This window comes from Rhinolophus sinicus, chromosome 14 (genome assembly GCF_057876585.1).
Source record: "Rhinolophus sinicus isolate RSI-liver-muscle chromosome 14, RSI-T2T, whole genome shotgun sequence".
NCBI lineage: Eukaryota > Metazoa > Chordata > Mammalia > Chiroptera > Rhinolophidae > Rhinolophus > Rhinolophus sinicus.
The window spans coordinates 140,759,899-140,780,782 of NC_142514.1; the positions used below are offsets into that span (position 1 = coordinate 140,759,899).

At 34.6% G+C, this 20,884-nt stretch overlaps 1 protein-coding gene across 3 annotated transcripts in view; it reads left to right on the top strand.

Moving 5' to 3' along the window:
* Nucleotides 1–20,884, top strand: part of FCHSD2 (FCH and double SH3 domains 2) — a 212,517-nt gene that overhangs the window by 97,850 nt on the left and 93,783 nt on the right. For all 3 annotated transcript variants that reach the window (XM_019744393.3, XM_019744394.3, XM_074335812.2), the window contains 3 exons: nucleotides 8,322–8,455; nucleotides 12,159–12,213; nucleotides 13,108–13,236. In XM_019744393.3, the coding sequence (XP_019599952.2) occupies nucleotides 8,322–8,455; nucleotides 12,159–12,213; nucleotides 13,108–13,236 (318 nt within the window). The remainder of the gene's footprint in view (nucleotides 1–8,321; nucleotides 8,456–12,158; nucleotides 12,214–13,107; nucleotides 13,237–20,884) is intronic.

The following is a 20,884-nucleotide window of genomic DNA, read 5'->3' on the forward strand; positions in this document are numbered from 1 at the left end:
TACCTTGAATTAGTATTTTACCACCTCATGAACAGTATGAAAACTTTCCAACAGTCTAATTCCATTTACCTCACCATTATGACTTTTCTGCTATTAGACTTTTTGACTCTGTCCATATATCTTTTGCAATTTTCCTGGATTTTGTATTTCTACCCTTTTTTCTCTCTGTATTCCAATCTAAATATTTCCCTCTAGTATCTTGCAGTTTATTAATACTCTGTTCTGCGAATTCTGATCTGCTTTAAAACTTGTCTGTTGGGAAATTAATGTACTTTTCAGTTCTATAATTTACATTTGATTTTTTAAAACAGATTCTTTGTTTCTGGTGCAAGTCTCCATGTTTTTCCTTTATCTTCTTAAATATGTTAGTCCTAATCTGTATTTCATAATTCAACTATCTGAATCACTGTAGGTCTCTTTTTATCATTTACTGTTTTCTTGGTTTTTGGTTATTTGGATCTACTGTTTTAGGGTGCCTCTTAATGCTAGATATTATGGATAAAAATTGTAGAGGCTCTGGAATATTTTTCTGTTTCCAAAGAGAAGTAAGTTTTCTGACAGGCAGGTGGAATACTAGCAGATCACCTGGATCCCGTTAGGGTCTGGTTTTAGGATTTTTTAAGGCTGGTTGTTTTCACTTTTGTCCTTATCCTAGAGTCTTAACTGAAAGTGTGGTGCTTACCAAAAAAAGCCCTTCTACTTTGACAAGCCTTGAACTCCTACCTCTGTCTTTTCAAAGTCATGTAACTGTTCTGATTGATCACTGATCAGCTCATTAGCCTTTCAGCTACTGTTCTTTACTGGATTTCTTAGAGTTTCACCCAACACATGCCATTTAGAAGTCAACTGATGACTCGGGGAAATTGCATGCAGATTTTTGAGGTTGCTTCTCTGTAGTATCCTTTCCAGATCTTAGCCTCTCAAGTTCCTATTCTTTTGGCATCCTTAAATTCCGTCCTCAGTTTCCATAATCTAGTAAGAATGCCACTTTCTGTTTATATACTATTTCTTTGTGCCACGATTCCCTTAATGCCCTAAGGAAAAAAAGACAAGTTGAATATAGAGCTTACCCTCGCCCAGATAGATATCATTGTCCCTGAGTCTAGTGTGCTGTTTATTAATGCTGGCAGTTTTAAAACATCTGTTTTGTCTAACTTACACAGTTTCCAGGCTATAGGAAGGTAGTGTGAAACAACTGGTTCTGTCATGATCACAACCAATTTTGACTTAAAAGTATCCCTCTATAACATTTAATGTTCATGTTCTTTTTTAAATTTTCTCTATTTTGGTAATTTTATTTTATAATTTTTGGGGACAAATCCACATGCGTTACAATTATAAAGGGTCTGACCATTGTGGAGATTCTAATGAAAATTATAGCTTTTTCTAAATCATTTCCAAATCATTTTCTGTATATTGACATTTGCATAAATCAAAACAAGAGACACATATAATCCTTTTACCATTTTTTTATTGAGGTATAATTGAGATAGCATTATATTAATTTCAGGTGTATAGCATAATGATTCAATATTTGTATATATTGCAAAAGGATCACAATAATTCCAATTAACATCTGTTATTCTTATGCTTAATTAGCCGTGCTTTTGTCCATAACTTTCTCATTTATATTAGAGTTTATCTAATAATTGTGATTCAAATTTGTATAACTTGTTAGCATTTGTAAGCTGCTAACACATCCATTATATCTCATTTGATTTTCATAGCAACCTGTTAAGTATGTAAATATTATTATTTTACAGATGATGAAACTGAATTTCAAACTGTTGAAGAGACTTACGTAGTAAATAACAGAGCACAAACTTGAATATGCCACTTTCTAATTTCAAATCCTATGCAATCTTTAAAAGTTTAATAAAAATATTAAACACACGAAATTTAATATTTAAGTAGGTTTACAGAAAAGTATATACAACTCTTTCACCTTAGACTAGTTAATTCCTTTGCTCCTTTTACCTTTTTAGTTATAATAATTGTAATTAACACATGGATAATTTGTTTTGGGATATCCCATTTCTTCATTCTCTCCATTTCCTAATTGTTCAATTTCTGTATAACTTTTATGTGTATTATTTTTATTTCTGAATGAATTTTGTATTCTGCTTTATATAATCATACCTCCAAATCTGCAATCAAAGTTAAGTTTTTTCTTTTAAGTTATTTTCTCAGGATAAATTTCCAGGACATGACTACTGGGTCAGAGAACCTACTAGTTTGTAGGTCTTTGATCTATTGACCCAAGTTACTTTTATTTTTAGTCCTGTCTTCAGGTTATTAGCAAGTCTATCTATCTATCTCTATCTATCGATCTATCTATCTATCTATCTATCTATCTATCTATCTATCTATCTACCCTATTTCTGTGTCATATTCAGAGGTCATACTTTTAATTTCTTCATTAGGATCTGAATTATAATACCCAAATTTGTTATCATTTTGTATGATCCCCTAGCCTTAATGTAAACTAATACAGTCATTTCTTTGTCTGCTCAGTGCTTATAACTCTTGGGGAAGAGCTGGGCATATATTACACCAAGGTTTTTCTTAGCATAGGCATTATTAAGCTTCTTTTAAAATATGTAACTTAGTCCACCCCAGGAAACTGGATTCCTACAAAAGAAATTTATTTTAAAAGTTGGAAAGAAAATCCTAGATAATCTTTTCCTTTGCAAATTAAGTTTAATGACGTTTTTTGAGGGGTGGGGAGCAAACTCCTGTCCCAAGGCACCCTTTGTCACCACCACTGCTCCTCACTCCTGCTCTTGGCTTTCTAGAGGGCAAGACAGGAGATGGGGAAGAATCTTGAGTTCTAAGGGTGATGGGTGATCATGGAGGAACTGGCATTTACCTACTACATGCCATTCATTTGTACACTTTATCTCATTTAATGTCCTAACTACTTTATGAAGCATTATCTAATATAGTATAACAGTAAATGGCACCATTTTTGGAAACAGGTAGACCGAATCCTTGCTAGTTGTGCAACCCTGACCAAGTTTCATTTCTTCATATGTAAAATGAGGATATTGATTCTTACCTCAAAGTACTGTTGGATGCTCAGTAAGTGTTAATACAGAAGGCATAAAATATGATCAGGTTTAGTAATTTGCTCAAGGTCATGTAACATAGTAAGTGGCAGACCTGGGATTCCAATTCCAGTTTAGTTAATTCTATAGCCAATGTTCTTTGCACTACCACTTTGTAACTAGGTGTAATCATTTTGGGCAAGTTTCACATTAAGTCTTCTGGGCCTCAGGTTCCTCATATGGAAAATATCAAGTTAATTCACTCAACTCTTTTGTCAAGGTGTGCACATAATGGAGATTGCAGCTCCCTCCTCTCCCTTTTCATTCCACAGAAGTCATTTATCTTTAACTTGTAAAACATACGCTGCAAGCACTTTACCAAGAAGGCACAACTGTATCGATGACTTTTATGTAATAAATATTTTTGGTATTTTGCTATGTACAGAGCACTTTGTTTTGAAGAAGACCCAAATTACTCTGACTTGAAATAGTTCTCTTGGGTGGAAAAAACATTTGGTTGTGGATTTACTGAATGCTAGGGAAGAAAGGATCACAAAAGATCTCATCAGTGTGTACATAGGCTATCTCTAATATTGTTTGGTAAACAGTGTCTTAGATACTTACGTAAAGAGGAAAAAGAAAGTAAGAATAGAATGAACCAGAATTTCTGATGAGATTTTTGATTCCACCAAAAAACTATTAGAACTGACAGATGAATTTAGTAAAGTAGCAGGATATAAAATTAATATTCAGAAATCAGTTACATTTGTATGTACCAATAGCGAACTATCAGAAAGAGAAACTAAGAAAACAATTCCCTTTACAATTGCATCAAACAATAAAATAAAATACTTAGGAACAAATTTAACCAAGGAAGTAAAAGACCTGTAGTCAGAAAATTATAAGACATTGAAGAGAGAAATGAAAAAAAGATACAAATAAATGGAAACATATATACCATGCTCATGGATAGGAAGAATTAATATAGTTAAAATGTCCATACTACCTAAAGCAATATACAGGTTTAACACAATCCCTATCAAAATACCAATGACATTTTTTGCAGAACTAGAACAAGTAATCCTAAAATTTATATGGAACTACAAAAGACCCTGAATAGCTACGGCAATCCTGAGATATAAGGACAAAGTGGGAGGTATCATACTAGCCGACATCAAATCATACTACAAGGGTATAGTAATCAAAACAGCGTGGTATTGGTATAAAAACAGACACGTAGATCAATGGAACAGAATAGAGAGCCCAGAAATAAATCCATGCCTATGTGGTCATTTAATCTATGACAAAGGAAGCAGGAATTTACATTGGGGTAAAGACAGTCTGTTTAATAAATGGTGCTGGAAAAACTGTAGCAATACATGCAAAAAAATGAAACTGGATCACCTTCTTACGCCATATATAAGAATAAACTCAAAATGGATTAAAGACTTAAATGTGAGTCCCGAAACCATGAAACTCCTGGAAGAAAGTATAGAAAGTAAACGTGCAGACATTACCCTTAGTAACATTTTTTTGATATAGCTCCTCAGGCAAGGGAAACAAAAGATAGAGTAAACACATGGGACTACATCAAACTGAAAAGTTTTTTTCACCAAAATCTTTTTAAAGATATGAACTATCACAAAATGTATCTGCTATTGTAGCACATATAGATAGGAATTTATTTAATATCCTTTTATAGATGAAAATGAATTAAGTAATCCTCATAAGCTCTTTCAGGACTAAATAGAGATGTCTTCTTCAAAGAGTAAGGATATAAGGAATGAGTGACTGTGTGTGGGTGTGTGTGCACGTGTGTATATGTGTGTGTGTATATGTGCTCATGTAGAGGTACCCATGGTGTTCATCTTATGTGGATATAATGAGACCCTATCCACATGGTTTGCAATCCCCAGGAAAACCTTTGACCTATTGTGTTTAGTTTCCTCTCAAAATACTCAATACGCAGACTCTTTCAGTGCATGTACATCACCACAGGATCCTTGGGCTTCCCTTCATTGGTTAGTTTTTTGGAGGCCAAGTTCCATTGTTTTAGATGAACATTTTGGATATAGATGCCTTACACATGACTCCTCCTTAAATATTCATCCCATTTTCCTATTAAACACAGTTGTATCTTTCAGACCATGACCCATTGGTTTCTTAATATCTAATTGTAGCCATGGAGCCCTCCCTCAACTCTTTGCACCTGCAAACATAGCATTATTGGAACGTTTATCACTTCTCTATGGGAGTGTCAGGTTGTCATGGTGTTATTTATTAAACAAGAGCTTTGTATGTGATAAGGCCTATTAAAAATTAAGGAGAAAGATTTTTCTGTAAGATAAAAGCTTACTATTTTGGTATGTCTTTACAATGAAATGTTATTCAGCCATAAAAAGGAATGAAGAATTAATGCATGATATAACAAAGATGAACCCTGAAAACATTATGCTAGGTGAAAGAAATAAGACGTATAAGGCCACATATTATATGACTCCATTTATACGAAATGTCCAGAATAGGAAATTCACAGAGACAAAAAGTAGATTAGTGGTTGCCAGGGGCTATGGGTATGGTGAAATGGGGAGTGACTGCTAATGAGTGTGGGTTTCTTTTTAGGGTGATAAATATGTTTTGAATTAGATAGTAGTGATGGTTATACAACCTTGTAAATATACTAAAAACCACTGAATTGCACACTTTAAAAAGGTGAATTTTGTGGTAAGTGAATTATATGTCAATTTCTTTAAAAGCTTACTATGTTAGGATAAAGTATCTCTATATGAGACGTTAAAAACATGGTTATCACAAAACGAGTACACACTATAATGGGTTACATGGTAAATGATATCATCACTTCCTCGCTGTATGACTTTGGATAAGTTATTTAACCTCTTTAAGTCTGTTTCCTCATCTTAAAAAGGAACTAATAATATGAATACTTTTATCACTGTCATTTCAAGCACTAAATGTGATAATACCTATAAAAGTGCTAAGCATAGTGCATTGTACCTGTGCAAAGCCCATAGGGAGTCTCATTCAATGTAACTAAACATCAGACTCATGATTATCATGGGCCACATCTGGCATGAGGTTTACTTAGAAGGGCATTGGTACAGGGGACACAGTTAACCAGCAGGGTGGCACCCAGCATTAGGAGAATTAGTTCTTCCACTAGTGTCAGACCGGGTCTTATATTAATTTTTGCTCCCAAAGACGCATTAGAGCTGATTGTGTGGCTAGGTCTTATTTTCGGAGAAACATGGTACCTCAGTCTACACCCCCAGTTGACAGGTCTGGGGCGAGAGAATGAGACTCACATGTGCAGGTGTAGCCACAGGCCCTAAAGGAGACTAAAATCTTTTATTACAACTCTGTAGACAGCTTCCAAGGTCTTGCAAAGCTCACATCCAGATGCAGGAATTACAAGCCCAAAGCCAAGGCTTTTCCACCAGATATTTGTAGTTCATCTGCATTTTCTCCCAAATTAGAGCCATTTGCCTATCATGTTTCATATGCAATGTTGCTGAATAACACAGTTGACTTTGTGTCTTCATCAGATTTCTTTTGAAACACAGACCTAAAGTTCCGGTTTTCATGCAGGTGGGAAAGAGGTGCTTTTTTAAAGCCCTTATTCATAGCCTGATACTAAGTGTTCAGTACATGTGCCCATAGGGAACCTTCCAGATCTCTCACTTCTGTAAAGTAGTCCCTTTCTTAATACCTAACAATTTCTGGGAAACTCTCCTGTATGTCACATGGCTGAGTGTATTTGTGCTTTATCCCTGCTCTTCTTATGTCCTTGCTGTACTCCACACTGTTCAGCGTGACACAGCTAGTCCCTTACCAACATTTCTTCCTGCTTTGCTGAGGTTTTGTCAGTCTCCACCAAGCACTGACTATGCTGTTCTAGGCTCAGAGGTTTTCTGATGGGAGCTGCCCTGAACTGACCTCAGGCTCGTCAAACTTTTCAGTAGTTTGTTTCAAACTGAGGAAAATTATCCCTCTTTGAATATCTAGAAGGATCCCAAAGCAGAGTTACTTTGGCCCTAATATGATATAAGAGTTTATTGTTTAACATTGTTTTGAGTTATGTTTATCCCTTCTCCTGGAAATTACTTGTGTATCCAAAGAGTTGAGATGGGAGTAGTTTTGAGTAATAATTATTATGTAGTACCAAGGTTTCTTGTTTCTCTCCATCTTGGCTTATCCTGTCAGACTTCTCAAGATTTCACTCCTTCTTTCCTAGTGGTGAATCCTTCAGTACCTTTCACACTATCAGTTCCCCAAACATATGAGGTGTGATAAAAAAATACGGCGAATGTTTAAATTAAAATATTTATTACAGTTAAAGACACATTACCATTATTCCTCCTCAAAATACTTCCCATCACTTCGAACACACTTATCCCATCATTCTTGCCACTTTCTGAAGCAGTTCTGGAAGTCCTCTTTCATGAGTGTCTTTAGTTACACTGTCGTGGCTGCCTCGATGTCCTGAATCGATTCAAAACATTTACCTTTCATGGTCATTTTGGCTTTGGGGAAGAGCCAGAAGTCGCACGGTGCCAGATCCGGTGAATAAGGTGGATGAGGGCACACCGTAATGTTTTTATTTGACAGAAATTGCCATATACCAGAAGCGATGTGTGACACAGAGCGTTGTCATGATGGAGGATGATTTACATCACACTTTAAAATACACCTTCTCTCAACCGTAGCTCACACCCTACTAACTGCACCGAACAAGTTGAAACTGTTACTAGGTTCAGTGCGCCGCTGCCCATATTGAAGATCCCTGCCTTTCCCTTGGGTGGCACTCGGCAGCAGCATTCACCATATTTTTAGATCACACCTTGTATATAGAGACTTTACTAATATTATGAAGAAACATAGAATTGCTTTATTCTTTTGCCTTTATTGCTATGACATCTCCAATAGTTAAAGCATTTTCATTGTTGCTCTTCTTATGCCCTACCTTATTCAGTCATCAACACTCAGGTTATTTCTCAAAGCAAAGTTGTTCCCAAACTGTGACACTATTTCATACATTACTTGAAATTGGAGTACCAGCTATTCATTGGATCTTAATTTGCAATTTGATGGAGACTAAAAGTGCTGATCCCTCTCCTGGGTTTCCATCCTGAGGGCATAGTGCAAACTCATTTCTGTAAGCCTGAAAACTAAAATCATAATAATTACACTTAAGACAAACTCATTTCTGTAAGCCTGAGAACTAAAATCGTAATAATTGCACTTTGTATTTTACAGTGTGTGGACCAGTTGACAAAGATCCAAACTGAATTACAAGAGACAGTGAAAGATTTAGCTAAAGGCAAAAAGAAGTACTTTGAGACTGAACAGATGGCTCATGCGGTACGAGAGAAAGCTGACATCGAGGCAAAGTATGTGTTTTAGCATTTCTGAAAAAGTGATCATGCAAATAAATGTTATTTTTGCCACTGCTTTGTTTTCTGTTAATTCAGACTCATTCTTAGGTTATATTGGTTTCATCTGACCTGTGTTATGTACTTTAGATCAAAATTTTCTTTTATATTAGCTGCCTTTATTTAAACTAATATAGCAAAATAAGATTTGATCAGTTAGTTTTCACATTAAATTGAATTCTGAGAAGGAAAGATGACAAATGAACATTGTATTGAAAGCCTAGCAAAGGTCTCGTTAAAGTTGCTATGGTGTCTGAATATCCTTTTTTCGTGCTAGACTCTGAATCAGTGGTAGTAGGAAATCCTGATTCTCCCCCTGCCATTGAAGGACCATGGACACATCAAGTAAAAGAGCACTGACCTCAGTATAGAAACCCCACCCCAGGCGCAGTTTTTCTCTTATGTGAAATTCTAATACATATACTTTTCTATGTATGCTTTGACAACTGTGTGAATTTTACTTTCTGTATTTGTGATTTACAAATCCTTTATTTTGAGAATAATTAGGAAAAGAAGGAACTGGCAGTTGGAAATGGAAAGAGATAATAAAACAAGCAGTAGAGATTTCTGCAATGATAACTCAAGGAACGATAAAAAGTTTTTGAGAAAAAATAAACCTGTGTTATAGAATGGGATTCTGAAGAGGTCTGTGAGAAGAGCTAAGACTACTGTGTTTCCCCGAAAATAAGACCTACCCGGACAATCAGCTCTAATGCATCTTTTGGAGCAAAAATTAATATAAGACAGGGTCTTTATATTATAGTAAAATAAGACTGGGTCTTTATTAATTTTTGCTCCAAAAGGTGCATTAGAGCTGATTATCCGGCTAGGTCTTATTTTCAGGTAAACATGGTAATTCAGTGAGCTCACTGATGCAAAATCGAGGAGTCTGAACTAGTCATGAAATCAGAAAGGCTATGAACACCTCTGCAGACTAGCAAGGATTGGGAAGTGTCTTCTAATGTGTTTTTTGTCTGCAAGAAATTAAGCAATCTCATAAGCATTTTGTAACAATTTAGGGACTTCTAGAAAGTTTATTTAGTACCCAGGATTGCTAAATGAATGCTCATAAAGTACTTATGTTACTGGAAAATATATTTAGTATTACTCTAATTTAGTTTATCGTCTTTATTTTTGTGAGCATGCAAATATTTCCTGTACTTTCATAGAGTGAATGAACTCATGTTCCCAATAATACCCAGAGTTTTTAGATTAGGTGATCTTCATTGGGAATGTCCTGTTGTGATGGTTTTCAGGAACTTGCTTGTTAAAACTCTCGGGGATGCTAGAACAGAGAGTTGACAGATTTGTAGAACATACACAAATCTGCTTTAGCCAGGGCCCACAGGGTGAAAATGAGGACAGCTGCAGGGCTGTTCCTGAGAAGTGAGGATTTGACAGGGTCTGATGCACAGATGCCGATTGCAAGGAACTGCCTTCTATTGTAATATGGCCCAAATTCAAAGGAGATACAGCAAAGTGGACATTTTAGTTCAGTGTGTAACTATTCTGGAAAATTAATTCAACTACAGAGTAAGAAATGGTTCTTTATCTTCCACTCACTCACTGTTTATTGAATAATTATATTGGGTACTGTGGGTACAGAAATGAATAAGATAATTTTGTGCCCTCAAGAAGTTTAAAGCCCGGAATCAATGTGTTTAAAACTAACTTTATGATTTGTTTATTCACAGTAAACTCAAAAAAATTAAGTGCCTAAGGTCACTCACCTAGTAACTAATTTATTTACAATAGTTGTATGAAAGCACATAAGCATAGAAAATTGATTAATTTTGCCTACTGAAAAAGGGAACTTTATAGAAGAAGTGATATTTGGACAGAGTCTTGAAGAATGAGTATGCTTTTTCAAAGCAGAGATCAGAAGGAAGAAGAAGGAAAAACTGACATAGTTTTGATAGATGATTTGACAGGTGGTGAGATGTGAACATTGAGAGAGAGCATAGTGGGAAGGGGGATACAGTTTGAAGGGAAGGGTGATCTCCATTTTGGATATGTTAGGTTCTGAAAAATCCTTGGAACAATGGGGTGAATCTGTTTGGTAAGAAGTCACATAACTGACTCTCAGGTGAAAATTTGGGCCTAAAGTTCTCACTTTGAGGGTCAGTTGCCTTTCAGATGATAGTTATAGGGATAAAATCATATATAAAATGAGATGTGATGTTAAGTTTGGATCCCTAAGTAACATTAACATTTGGAAGGTAGATGAGGAAGAGGAGTATGTAGTATATAGTTCATTATTTGTATATATCTTAATGGTTCTGCACAGTATTATTCTATTACTAATACCTACTTCAGTGCCACACGAGAATTATATGAGGATTAACAAATGAAGCAGAAGCCAGAAACTTAAAACCTTATATTGGAACATCCAAGTGCAACTCACACTATTTGGATGATGACTATGAAAAAAAGGAGAATTGAGAATACCCCAAACACAGTCTTTCTAAACCCTGAACAGGCCCTCTCAGATTTTAAAGTCTGTGGCCTTTGTTTTTCTAGATCAAAATGATATCAGTCTAACAAAAACAAATACCCCATGAATATGAATGTGGCGAGGTAGAAATGACAGGAATATTTTTGACCCAATTTTTTTAAACAGTGGAGAAGTAGTTGGGATGCATATGTATACATCCCTGAGGGTTTCTCACTTAGAAAGATGAGAGCCTGCTTTTGCTATCCTCCTTACATTTGTTTTACAGAAACTGGCTTGCTCTGTCTTCAGTCCCTCATGGTCTGCAACTTTACTTCATATTATGGCATAGCTGCCAGCACATACCTTAAATTCTCCCATGACAATCACCATGACACTGCAGCCAAGACAAACGTTGCAGCTTCAGAATTCACTAGTCATGGGAGTGTTGGTTGTTCCTTAGCGTTTTTCTGTTGACTCACTCCTTTATGGTTATCTCTAGTTGTTTGGATACCAATATATGTTTACTACTGATTGTTATATTATGGTCCCCTCCCATACTGAAAGGGATTGAGGGAAATAATGACACCAAATTGGGAGAAGCTTAAATAGAAAAAAAATCATATGCAACAGAGAGTCCAAGGACTTTCTCACGACGTTCTGAACACTATGTTAAAAGTAGAGAGGGCACATAGACAGGCACCCAAAAAGAACTTTTAATAGGAGAAATAATGGAAATAAGGACTTTCCAGAGCCTGGTCAATATCATACTGTAGGTTGCATTACTGGCGTTGTCGCAGCCTATTGCATATGGCCCTAAAAGACTGCCAATCTTTGCCTCCATAGGTTGGTTATCCCTGGGCTTCTTTAAGCTTCCTTGCGAGAAATAAAATGTATGTAATTGTTATGATACAGGAATAACTGATAGCTTGATGACTCTTATTTATTAGGAAATACCAATGTATTGGATTTGTCAAATTATATTTTTGTCATTCAGGATATTTTTATTTTATTTATCCCAATATTTCCTGTTTCACCATAATACTAAATTCTTCCTGTAGTAAAGGAAAATAATCATAGCTCTTCCTTTTCCATTTTTTAGTTCTCTTGTAGAATAGTGTTGTGGAAACTCGCAACTTTCTAAAAATTTAGTAATTATAATATTTAATCATTTTATTATGATATAATATGACAATTTTATTAACCATAATTTTCTGTTTTTTATTATAGATCTAAACTTAGTCTTTTTCAATCAAGAATCAGTTTGCAGAAGGCAAGTGTAAAGGTGAGTTTTTGAAAACTGTATTTCACAATTGAGAAACTTACCTTATTTAAAAAAAAATTTTTTTTTTTGAGTGTGGAGGTCAATTGATTTTAATTAATTCAGAGAAGCATTTTAAAGTCATTCACTTAGGAAAAAACTTTCCTTCTCAGTTCATGGGAATTTTCACCCAGTTGTCAGCGCTTTGGGCAGTGCTTATTTCTCAAGATTGCTTTACAGATAGGTTTCTATACCTTATCTGCTCAGGTAACCTTATATCTTTAACTCTTAGTCCAAGAAAGTTAGTCCATGGGCTTTTAAAAAACTCTTGAAAAATTTATTTCATTCAGATTTACACCTTGAGCAAATATTGTGGGCCAGATGCAAGTGAGTTTTTCCTGTGGGACCCTCAAGCTGTGGAGTACTCAATACGTAATAAGTACTTAATACTTAATAAGTAAGCTTAGTGACCTGCCTTTGGCTACCAGGTTGTCAGTGAGCTGCAGTTGTTGTGACACGTTAGTAGTGCTGAATTTTTAAAAACTGTTTTCTAACTCCAACAGATTTACCCGTGTCTTTGATGATAATGATTAGGTACTTAATTTGGGAACCTTTATTTTCCTACCCGGATAAAATCAGCAAAATATTTGAAGTTCTCTAAAAAGCTGTGGCTGTATGTTAAGTATAAATAACAAGTATTTGAAAGCACTCTTACCATGTGTAATAACAGTTCTAGTCACTGTTTATTTAATTACTCAATAGTGTTGAATAGTTTTTATATGCATATTAATGTTTCTCTATGGTTACAATTACTCTTACTGAAGAGCCATTAACTGCCAACTAACAGAGGTGTCCTCTTATGTTTTGCAGTGTAATACTAGTTTGCACTAATTTTTTTTCTTTTTTACTTTGTTTTAGTTAAAAGCCCGGCGATCTGAGTGTAACTCCAAAGCTACCCACGCAAGGAATGATTATCTTCTTACATTAGCAGCAGCAAATGCACACCAGGATCGCTACTATCAAACAGATTTAGTTAACATTATGAAGGTAATAAAGGCTTAATATCTGTGGTAATTTTGTTTCATTAAAGACAAAAACAATTGATGAGTTGAGTGTTAGGTATATGGGATTGAGTCTGTAGAATAGCACCAGGCTACTTTACATTCCATTGGAATATACTTGATATTATTTGGCTAATTACCTCTGTTTCAGGTAATTCTTAAATAATTTTTCGTGTAAGAAAATGTTTAAAGCCAAATCACAGTAAAGGATTGTATTATTTCCTAGCAGTGGCAGATATTTACTGTATAGGGGTTATTAATATATGATATTAGATAAGATTGTTTTTTAAAAACTTAGATTTTTTTTGTTTTTTTAAAATGTATAATATTAGTTTCAGGTGTACAAAACAATAGACATTTCACCCCTCACAAAATGATAACCCCCTCCCCCAACGTATTGTCCCTCTGACATCGTATATATCTTTCACAATTCCACTGACTCTATTCCCTATGCTGTACTCCATATCCCGTGACTATATATATTAAATTATAGTTGACATACAATATTATTCAGCTTCAGCTTTAGGTGTACAGTGCAGTGGTCAAGCCTCTATACCGTCCATGAAGTTGTCTCCCTAATAAGACATGTGGCCATCTGACCCCCTACAAAATCTTTACAACATTATTGATTATATTCCCCGAACTGTCTTTCATATCCCCATGGCAATATTGTAGTTACCAATTTATGCTAATCCCTTCTCCTTCTCCCTCATCCCTACTGCCCTCCTTTCTAGGAACCATCATTTTTCCTCTATATCTGAGACTATTTATGTTTACCTTGCTCATTTATTCAGTTCTTTAGATTCCACATATACGTGGGATCATATGGCATTGTCTTTCTCCATCTGACTTATTTCACTCAGCATAATGTTCTCTGGGAACATCCATATCGTTGCAAATGGTAAGATTTCATTCTTCTTTATAGCCAAGTAATACTCCATTGTATAAATGTACCAGAGTTCCTTAATCCAGTCGTCTGCCGATGGGTATTTGAGTTTCCAAGTCTTGGCTCTTGTGAATAGCACTGCAATAAACATAGAGGTGCATATATTTTTTCAAATTAGCGTCTTGGATTTCTCTGGATAGATACCTAAGAGTGGAATTGCTGGGTCATAATGTAGTTCCATTTCCAGTTTTTTGAGATACCTCAATACTGATTTCCATAGTGGCTGCACCAATCTGCCCACTTTCTCTGTACTTGCATCTGTAGCCAAGTACTGCTGAAGCAAATACTTCAACAGAGCAGATTCATGATCATAAATTAATATGGAACCCACCTCAAATAGACCCTCAACACTACTCAGATATCCTACTGTATTTCTTTCCCTACTATTTTTACAATTTTTTCCCTTCTCTTTAAATATCAAATTTACCCTTTTTCTTTCACATTTAGCAAGTGGCCTTTCTTCCTATTTTACAGAGAAAATAGAAACCATTAAAAGGGAACTCCATTATTGTTCCATTACCTACCTTCATCTGTGTGCAAGACTCCTCCAAGGAGTTTCAATAGAGTTATTCTTTCTTTCTAAAGATGGTCTTTTCACCTTAGCTTTGGATCATATCTCATCTCTTCCTGCCTTCTTAGAAGCAAACCAGTTGATTGTTTTCTCCTTATATTTTCTGGACATTCCATTCTTAGGTTAACAGTTGATGGAACTTACGTGATGATCACCCTCATCCTGTCTGTCTTGTGCTACACTCCTCTAGTCTGGATTAATTGGCCTCTGCATCTGATGCAGTGCAGTTATTCTGAGATCTTCCTTTGCCTCTTTCCTATGTTGGATTTCCAGTGTTACGTGTCATATTTTCTTAGTTTACTCTGTTCTTTGGTGGAATACCTTATTGAGGAAGTGGGCATGGGAGTTAAGTTTTTTGAGATACTATGTTTATGAAACATTATTCCTTCCTCATACTTGGGTGTAGAATTAAAGGTTGAAAACCATTTTTATTCAAATGTTGAAGTCAGTACTCTATTGTTTTCTTGTTTCCTGTATACGTATTGAGAATCCATAGCTATCCTGATTCTTGATTCTTTGTAGCTAATCTAGTTTTTTTTCTTCTTTTTAGAAGTTGATGAAATATTCTCAGTATGCCTTTTGATTCTTGGATTAATTCTTTTTGTTTTCTCTTTCTGGAACTCCTATTATTAAGATGTTGGATATCCTGGCCTAATCCTTTAAAAAATTTATTCTCTTATTTTCCTTCTTTGTCATTATGCTCTTCTATCTGGGAGACTTCTTCAACTTTATAGTGCAACTCTTTTTTTAAGTGTTTAGTTTTTTCAACGTTGTTTTAATATCCAGTTGTTCCTTTTTATTCCCTGAATGTTCCTTTTTTTATAGCCAGTTTTTGTGCTTTATCTTCTTTTTTAATTCTGATGGTATCAATAATAGAATTTATTTTTTAAAGTTTTCTTCTCCCTTCATAGTCTCTTCTTTTAGACTGTAGCAGGACTTACTGACTTAGAGCTTCACTGTAGAGCTTCTGGTGGACCATTTGTAGGGGAAACCCTAATGTCAGTATCCTCTTGGGTTGGTCAAACCCCCTTTTTGCTCCCTTTGTCACTTCTTCAGCTCTCTTCCTTTTCTCTCAGGAGGGCTCCTGTGATCTCCTTAACCTGGTTACGTCTCCCACCCAATCTAATGGTCTCACAAAATGGTTTCTCTCATCTTTGAAGTACTTAACACAGTTGTAGTTTTACATGTATCTAGTATGTGATTATGTAATAAATGCCATATCTCCTACTTAACCGTATGTTCTGTGAAGACAACAATTGTGTCTGTGTCACTTGAGACTATCCTTGCTACTTAGTACAGTGTATAACTTTCATATGTTAAATGTTTATAAATGAATGAATAAATGAATGAATGAACAACCAATGTCACTTAAATTGTCACAGGATGAATCATTCCCATTTTACAAATGAGGAAATTATGACAAAGCCTGGATTCAACTGTGGCAGGACTCTGCCACCACAGCCAGTGCCATTAGCTCTTTATACTAGCTTGTCAGACCTATTTCCTCTCCCCTGTTAAATGGATGATAATCTTGCACTATATCTCCTTTGGCTTCTGCGAGGAGCACATGAGATAATGAAAAGTATTTTTGTTAATTTTAAAGTTTGGTATACGTGTTATATATGTTGTCTTGTTAAATAACAAAAAATCTATTGATACTATATTTTAAATAACTCTTGTTTTTTAGTGTTGAAGGGGGAAAGGAGACTTTGAATGCTTGGGTGTCAGAGTAGAGCAACTATTTGGGTGTCTAGCATTGTTGGGTACTCTAGGTACTTTTAAGTACATTATTTCATTTATTTAAATATTTTATTTAGTTTTCATAATATCTTTCAAGCTAAATATTATCCCTATTTTACAGACCATATACCAGAGGCTCAATGAGATTTGGTTGATATGTGTAATAGCTGGGACTTAAGTCTCTGTGGCTTCTAAGCCTATATTCTTCCATGGATATCATTCTATGTTCTTTTCATACCTCTCCCATCTTCTTGATAGTAAAAATCAGTATAATAGTATAATCAGCATAATCAGTATAATCAGCAGTGGCATACTGTGAATGTCACAAATTCTGAGAGAATTTATTTGTAAAATAAAATTAACAATTGAAAATTGCAAATTTTCCTTTGTTCTAATTTTCTGAATAGCAAGATGATGTCGGTGTCTAAATACAAGTATTTAGACAGGTTCCCCAAGGAATATTTTGTATTCCTTATGCCAGTACTAATTAGAACAGATACTAAATATATTATTATGAGTCTATATCATCAGGCTGATTTTTTGAAGTTCAAACTAAAACAAAACAAAAAAACTGTTGCTAGGCCATGGAATCCAGATAACTGATTTCATCAGCTCTATAGAAAGCAATTCAACTGGCTACTAGAAAGTAAGATAGTTTGTTCCTCAAGTGTTCCTTTTTTGTAGCATATTATTCTGCAATATACTGATATTTTTATTTTTAGAAGCTTGTGGAACATTTTGTTAATGGTTTGGATGAGGAGGGATGAAGCACGGTGCATCATAGTAGAAATGGGAACAAATGTCAATCTAATGAAAGACTTGAAAAGGTTAATAATTCTAGGACCCAGATATTTCTAGACAGAAAAGAACATAAGATTCTGATGAGAGCATAAATGAGAACCATCAACCAATTGTTCTTTATCTTGTACATATTCCATTTATTCTTTTGCATTTATTCCTTTAAAATTAGTCCTCTTGATTTCTGTTCCATCATTCCAATCTTTGGAGATGTATTTGAAACCTGATTATGTCATTCACAATATTGACCATACTCTCAATCTCTGTATCATCCATAAATTTGATAAGCTTTCTTTTTGTTTATTTCTCTAGGGATTAGATGAAATCATTGAAATGGATAGAACCCTGTGGTTACTTGCTTAATTAGCCACTCTTTTTCAACAATAATGTGAAATTGTTAAATACAGTTTTTTTAGTTAAATACATCTAAGTTTTTTTTCAATCTTATTCACAAATATACCATAATAGTTAAAGAATAGAAATTTTGGAGCAAGGCAAATCTTGTTTGACTCTTGGCTGTATCACTTAATAGTTTTTTGACCTTACACAAATTATTTTCCTTCTGTAAGTCTCAATTAACTCATCTGTAAAGTGGGGCTGCTAAGTGCCGCAAGTTGCTTTAGGGAATACTAAATGAGGTAAATGTATATTAAATACTTACTACTTTGACCAATATATAACAAGCATACAATACACAGAAAAGTAATCATCATTATCATTATTAATAAAGATAATTATTGATGTTTATATTAGTTTCAGATGTACAAAGCAACATAATTAGACATTTATACCCCTCACAAAGTGATAACCCCTAATTATTGATTTATTAATTCAAAAAATTTTTATTGCATGTCTACTATGTGCCTCGTATTGTTCCTGGTATTAGAGATAATATCACTAAAAAAAAGACAGAATGATAATCAAAAGCACTTATAAAGCACTTAGTATATGTTAGGCACTGATCTAAATGATTTACTCTTATTAACCTACCAACTTTCTATGGTAGGTACTATTAATATTCCTATTTTATAGAAGAGATAAGTGAGACGCAAAGTAACAGAGGTGGAATTTGAATGCAGCCAGTCTGGCTCCAATATGTGTTCTTTGAACCATTATGTAATACTACCTCTCATCTAGAGTCACTTCCACCGATGCCTGCTGAAATTCGGATATTCCATTACTATGGCAATTCTACAGTCTAGCAGCTCTAATTATTAAAAAATAAATAAAACAAGAGGGTCTATTATGACCTCATCCTCATGTGAGTTTTGTTTTAACCTGTGTGGCCTCCTGGTGATTGCCTTTATCTTTTTAAATTATAAAGCTATTTGTTTAATAATATTTTCCAGATTTTGATAGGAAGACACATTTTTCTTCTCCATTATTTTTAATATATTAAAGTACATTTTTATTTTAGTTTGTCACAAAGTAATATAAAGTACTTTGTTAGAACAAAAAAAGAAAGAGAAAAACTGAAAGTTTATGTCCTTAGTTGACAATTGTTAAGGAAAAACATCTCAATATAAATTTAGTCATCATCTGGTTTACATAAAATATATTTTATAAATTTTTCCCATTCTTTTCACATTGAATATTAGTAGCTTATATCAATGGTTCTCAAACTTTTTGGTCTCAGAACCGCTTTTCACTCTTAAAAATTATTGAGGACCCCAAGAACTTTTGTTTATGTGTGTTATACCTATTGATAGTTACTGTATTAAAATGTAAATTGGTAAAATTGTTAAGACACAAGGATACACAAGTACAAATTTCATTAGCTGTTAGACCAATTGCACCATCACATGCTATCACGCTCTGTTATGTCCTTTGGAAAACTATTGTATACTTGTGAGCAAATAGGGATAAAAAGGCAAATAAGGTCTTAGAATTATTATTAAAATAAGTTTAATCTCGCAGCCCCTTCAAGGGTCTCAGAGATACCCTCATTGGTCCCTTGATTTCACCTTGAGAACTTCTACCTTATACTAAATAACCTTGTTATTGCTTTCAGTTAGAAAAAACTCTAAGACTGAAATTGAAGGTCTATAATTGAATATTTCAATGCAATGCTTAGGTTTCAATAATAATACTTGTTAAGGACTATCGAAATGAATTAGATACTTTATAGGTACAGAGATGAAACAGATGCAGCTTCTTCCTTCAAAGAGCTTAGTCTTGTTAGAAAAGCATTTACGGATCAACTTGAAATACACAGTAGAAAGTGATAAGTGACATGCTATGTGTCTCAGTAATAAAATAACTGAACTCACTATTGCAATTTATAAATTAAGTTGCATAATTACATAAAGTATGTTTGGCTACTTGTGATTCTCTTGACATAAGTGATTAAGTATAAGCAAAAATTACAGCAAATTTAGAGGTCTTTATTTCATATTTTACTTGGGTGGTATATTTGATAACTGACTAAAAAATTTGGGTAAATAGAGAGCAGGGAATATTGCTGTTATCAAGTCATCTCAGATTTAGTTCTCAAAAGTGTTCATTTCTGAATTACACATACTTTCTGTATTTCAAACAGCACTAAATACAGAGAAATACAATTCAAAATGATCTGGAAACACCTGGATTTGACATATTTGCAGAGCACCTAAGAATGAGGGAGGGCAGAGACCACATTTTTTAATTGAAGCAGGATCAAAAGTTACAGTATTAAAGATGGAAAGCATTAGGTGTGAGCAGTGCTAAGGCAACGTCACATGTATAATAGGTCACCCTAGGTCACCCTATATCTATGTACCCTACTTTGCAGCCAACCAATAGTACTTTAGATCAAAGGTAGGAAAGCACGGTGAGTGAGAGGTTTGCCTTTCTCCCTAAGCACAATTTGCTGTCTTTAGCCTCAGCCCCAATTTCTGGCTGTACCTGTAAAAAGAATCCAGGGAATTCTTTTTATCACAGCCTTTTTTTTTTTTTTTTTAACTTCATCCTTATAGTTAGAGTGTATTTTAAACTATGAGGTTCTTTATTATTCTCTCCCCTTATTCTGTGCCTTCCCCCGATACCCACCCCCAACGTTATCAAGGCAGAGCTTTCTGGTGGCTGACAGAATGGGTGCTATTTTACTAGAAATCTTTGTAACTTTAAAAGAAATGGAGATGGCAAATAGGTTTCCGTTTATGTGCCAGTTATAATAAATTAATAGTGGCTGCCTGTAATGCTGGACCAAGAAGTATTCTGAGACTGCTAGGCTCAAGTGCCATGATCCATTAGCAGTCTCTATCGTGGATGTGCAAGGAGCAACTGCTAGCACAGGGGCCCCATATTCGATGCCTCCAGCCTAATAAATCTCTGCATTGGATCCCTTTAAATCTATAGGTGCAGCAGATGTGTATGTGTGTGTGTGTGTGTATATGTATATGTGTATATATATGTATGTATGTATCCACACACACACCAAGGGTGCCAAAAAACGTATACACATTTTAAGAAAAGAAAAAACTGTATTAAAATTGTAATAATCAACATATACCGATAACAAAAGATGAACACAAGTCACATTTGACTTCTGCAATTATAAGAGGTGTTCAAAGTGGTTACAATCAGCATAATTTTAATACA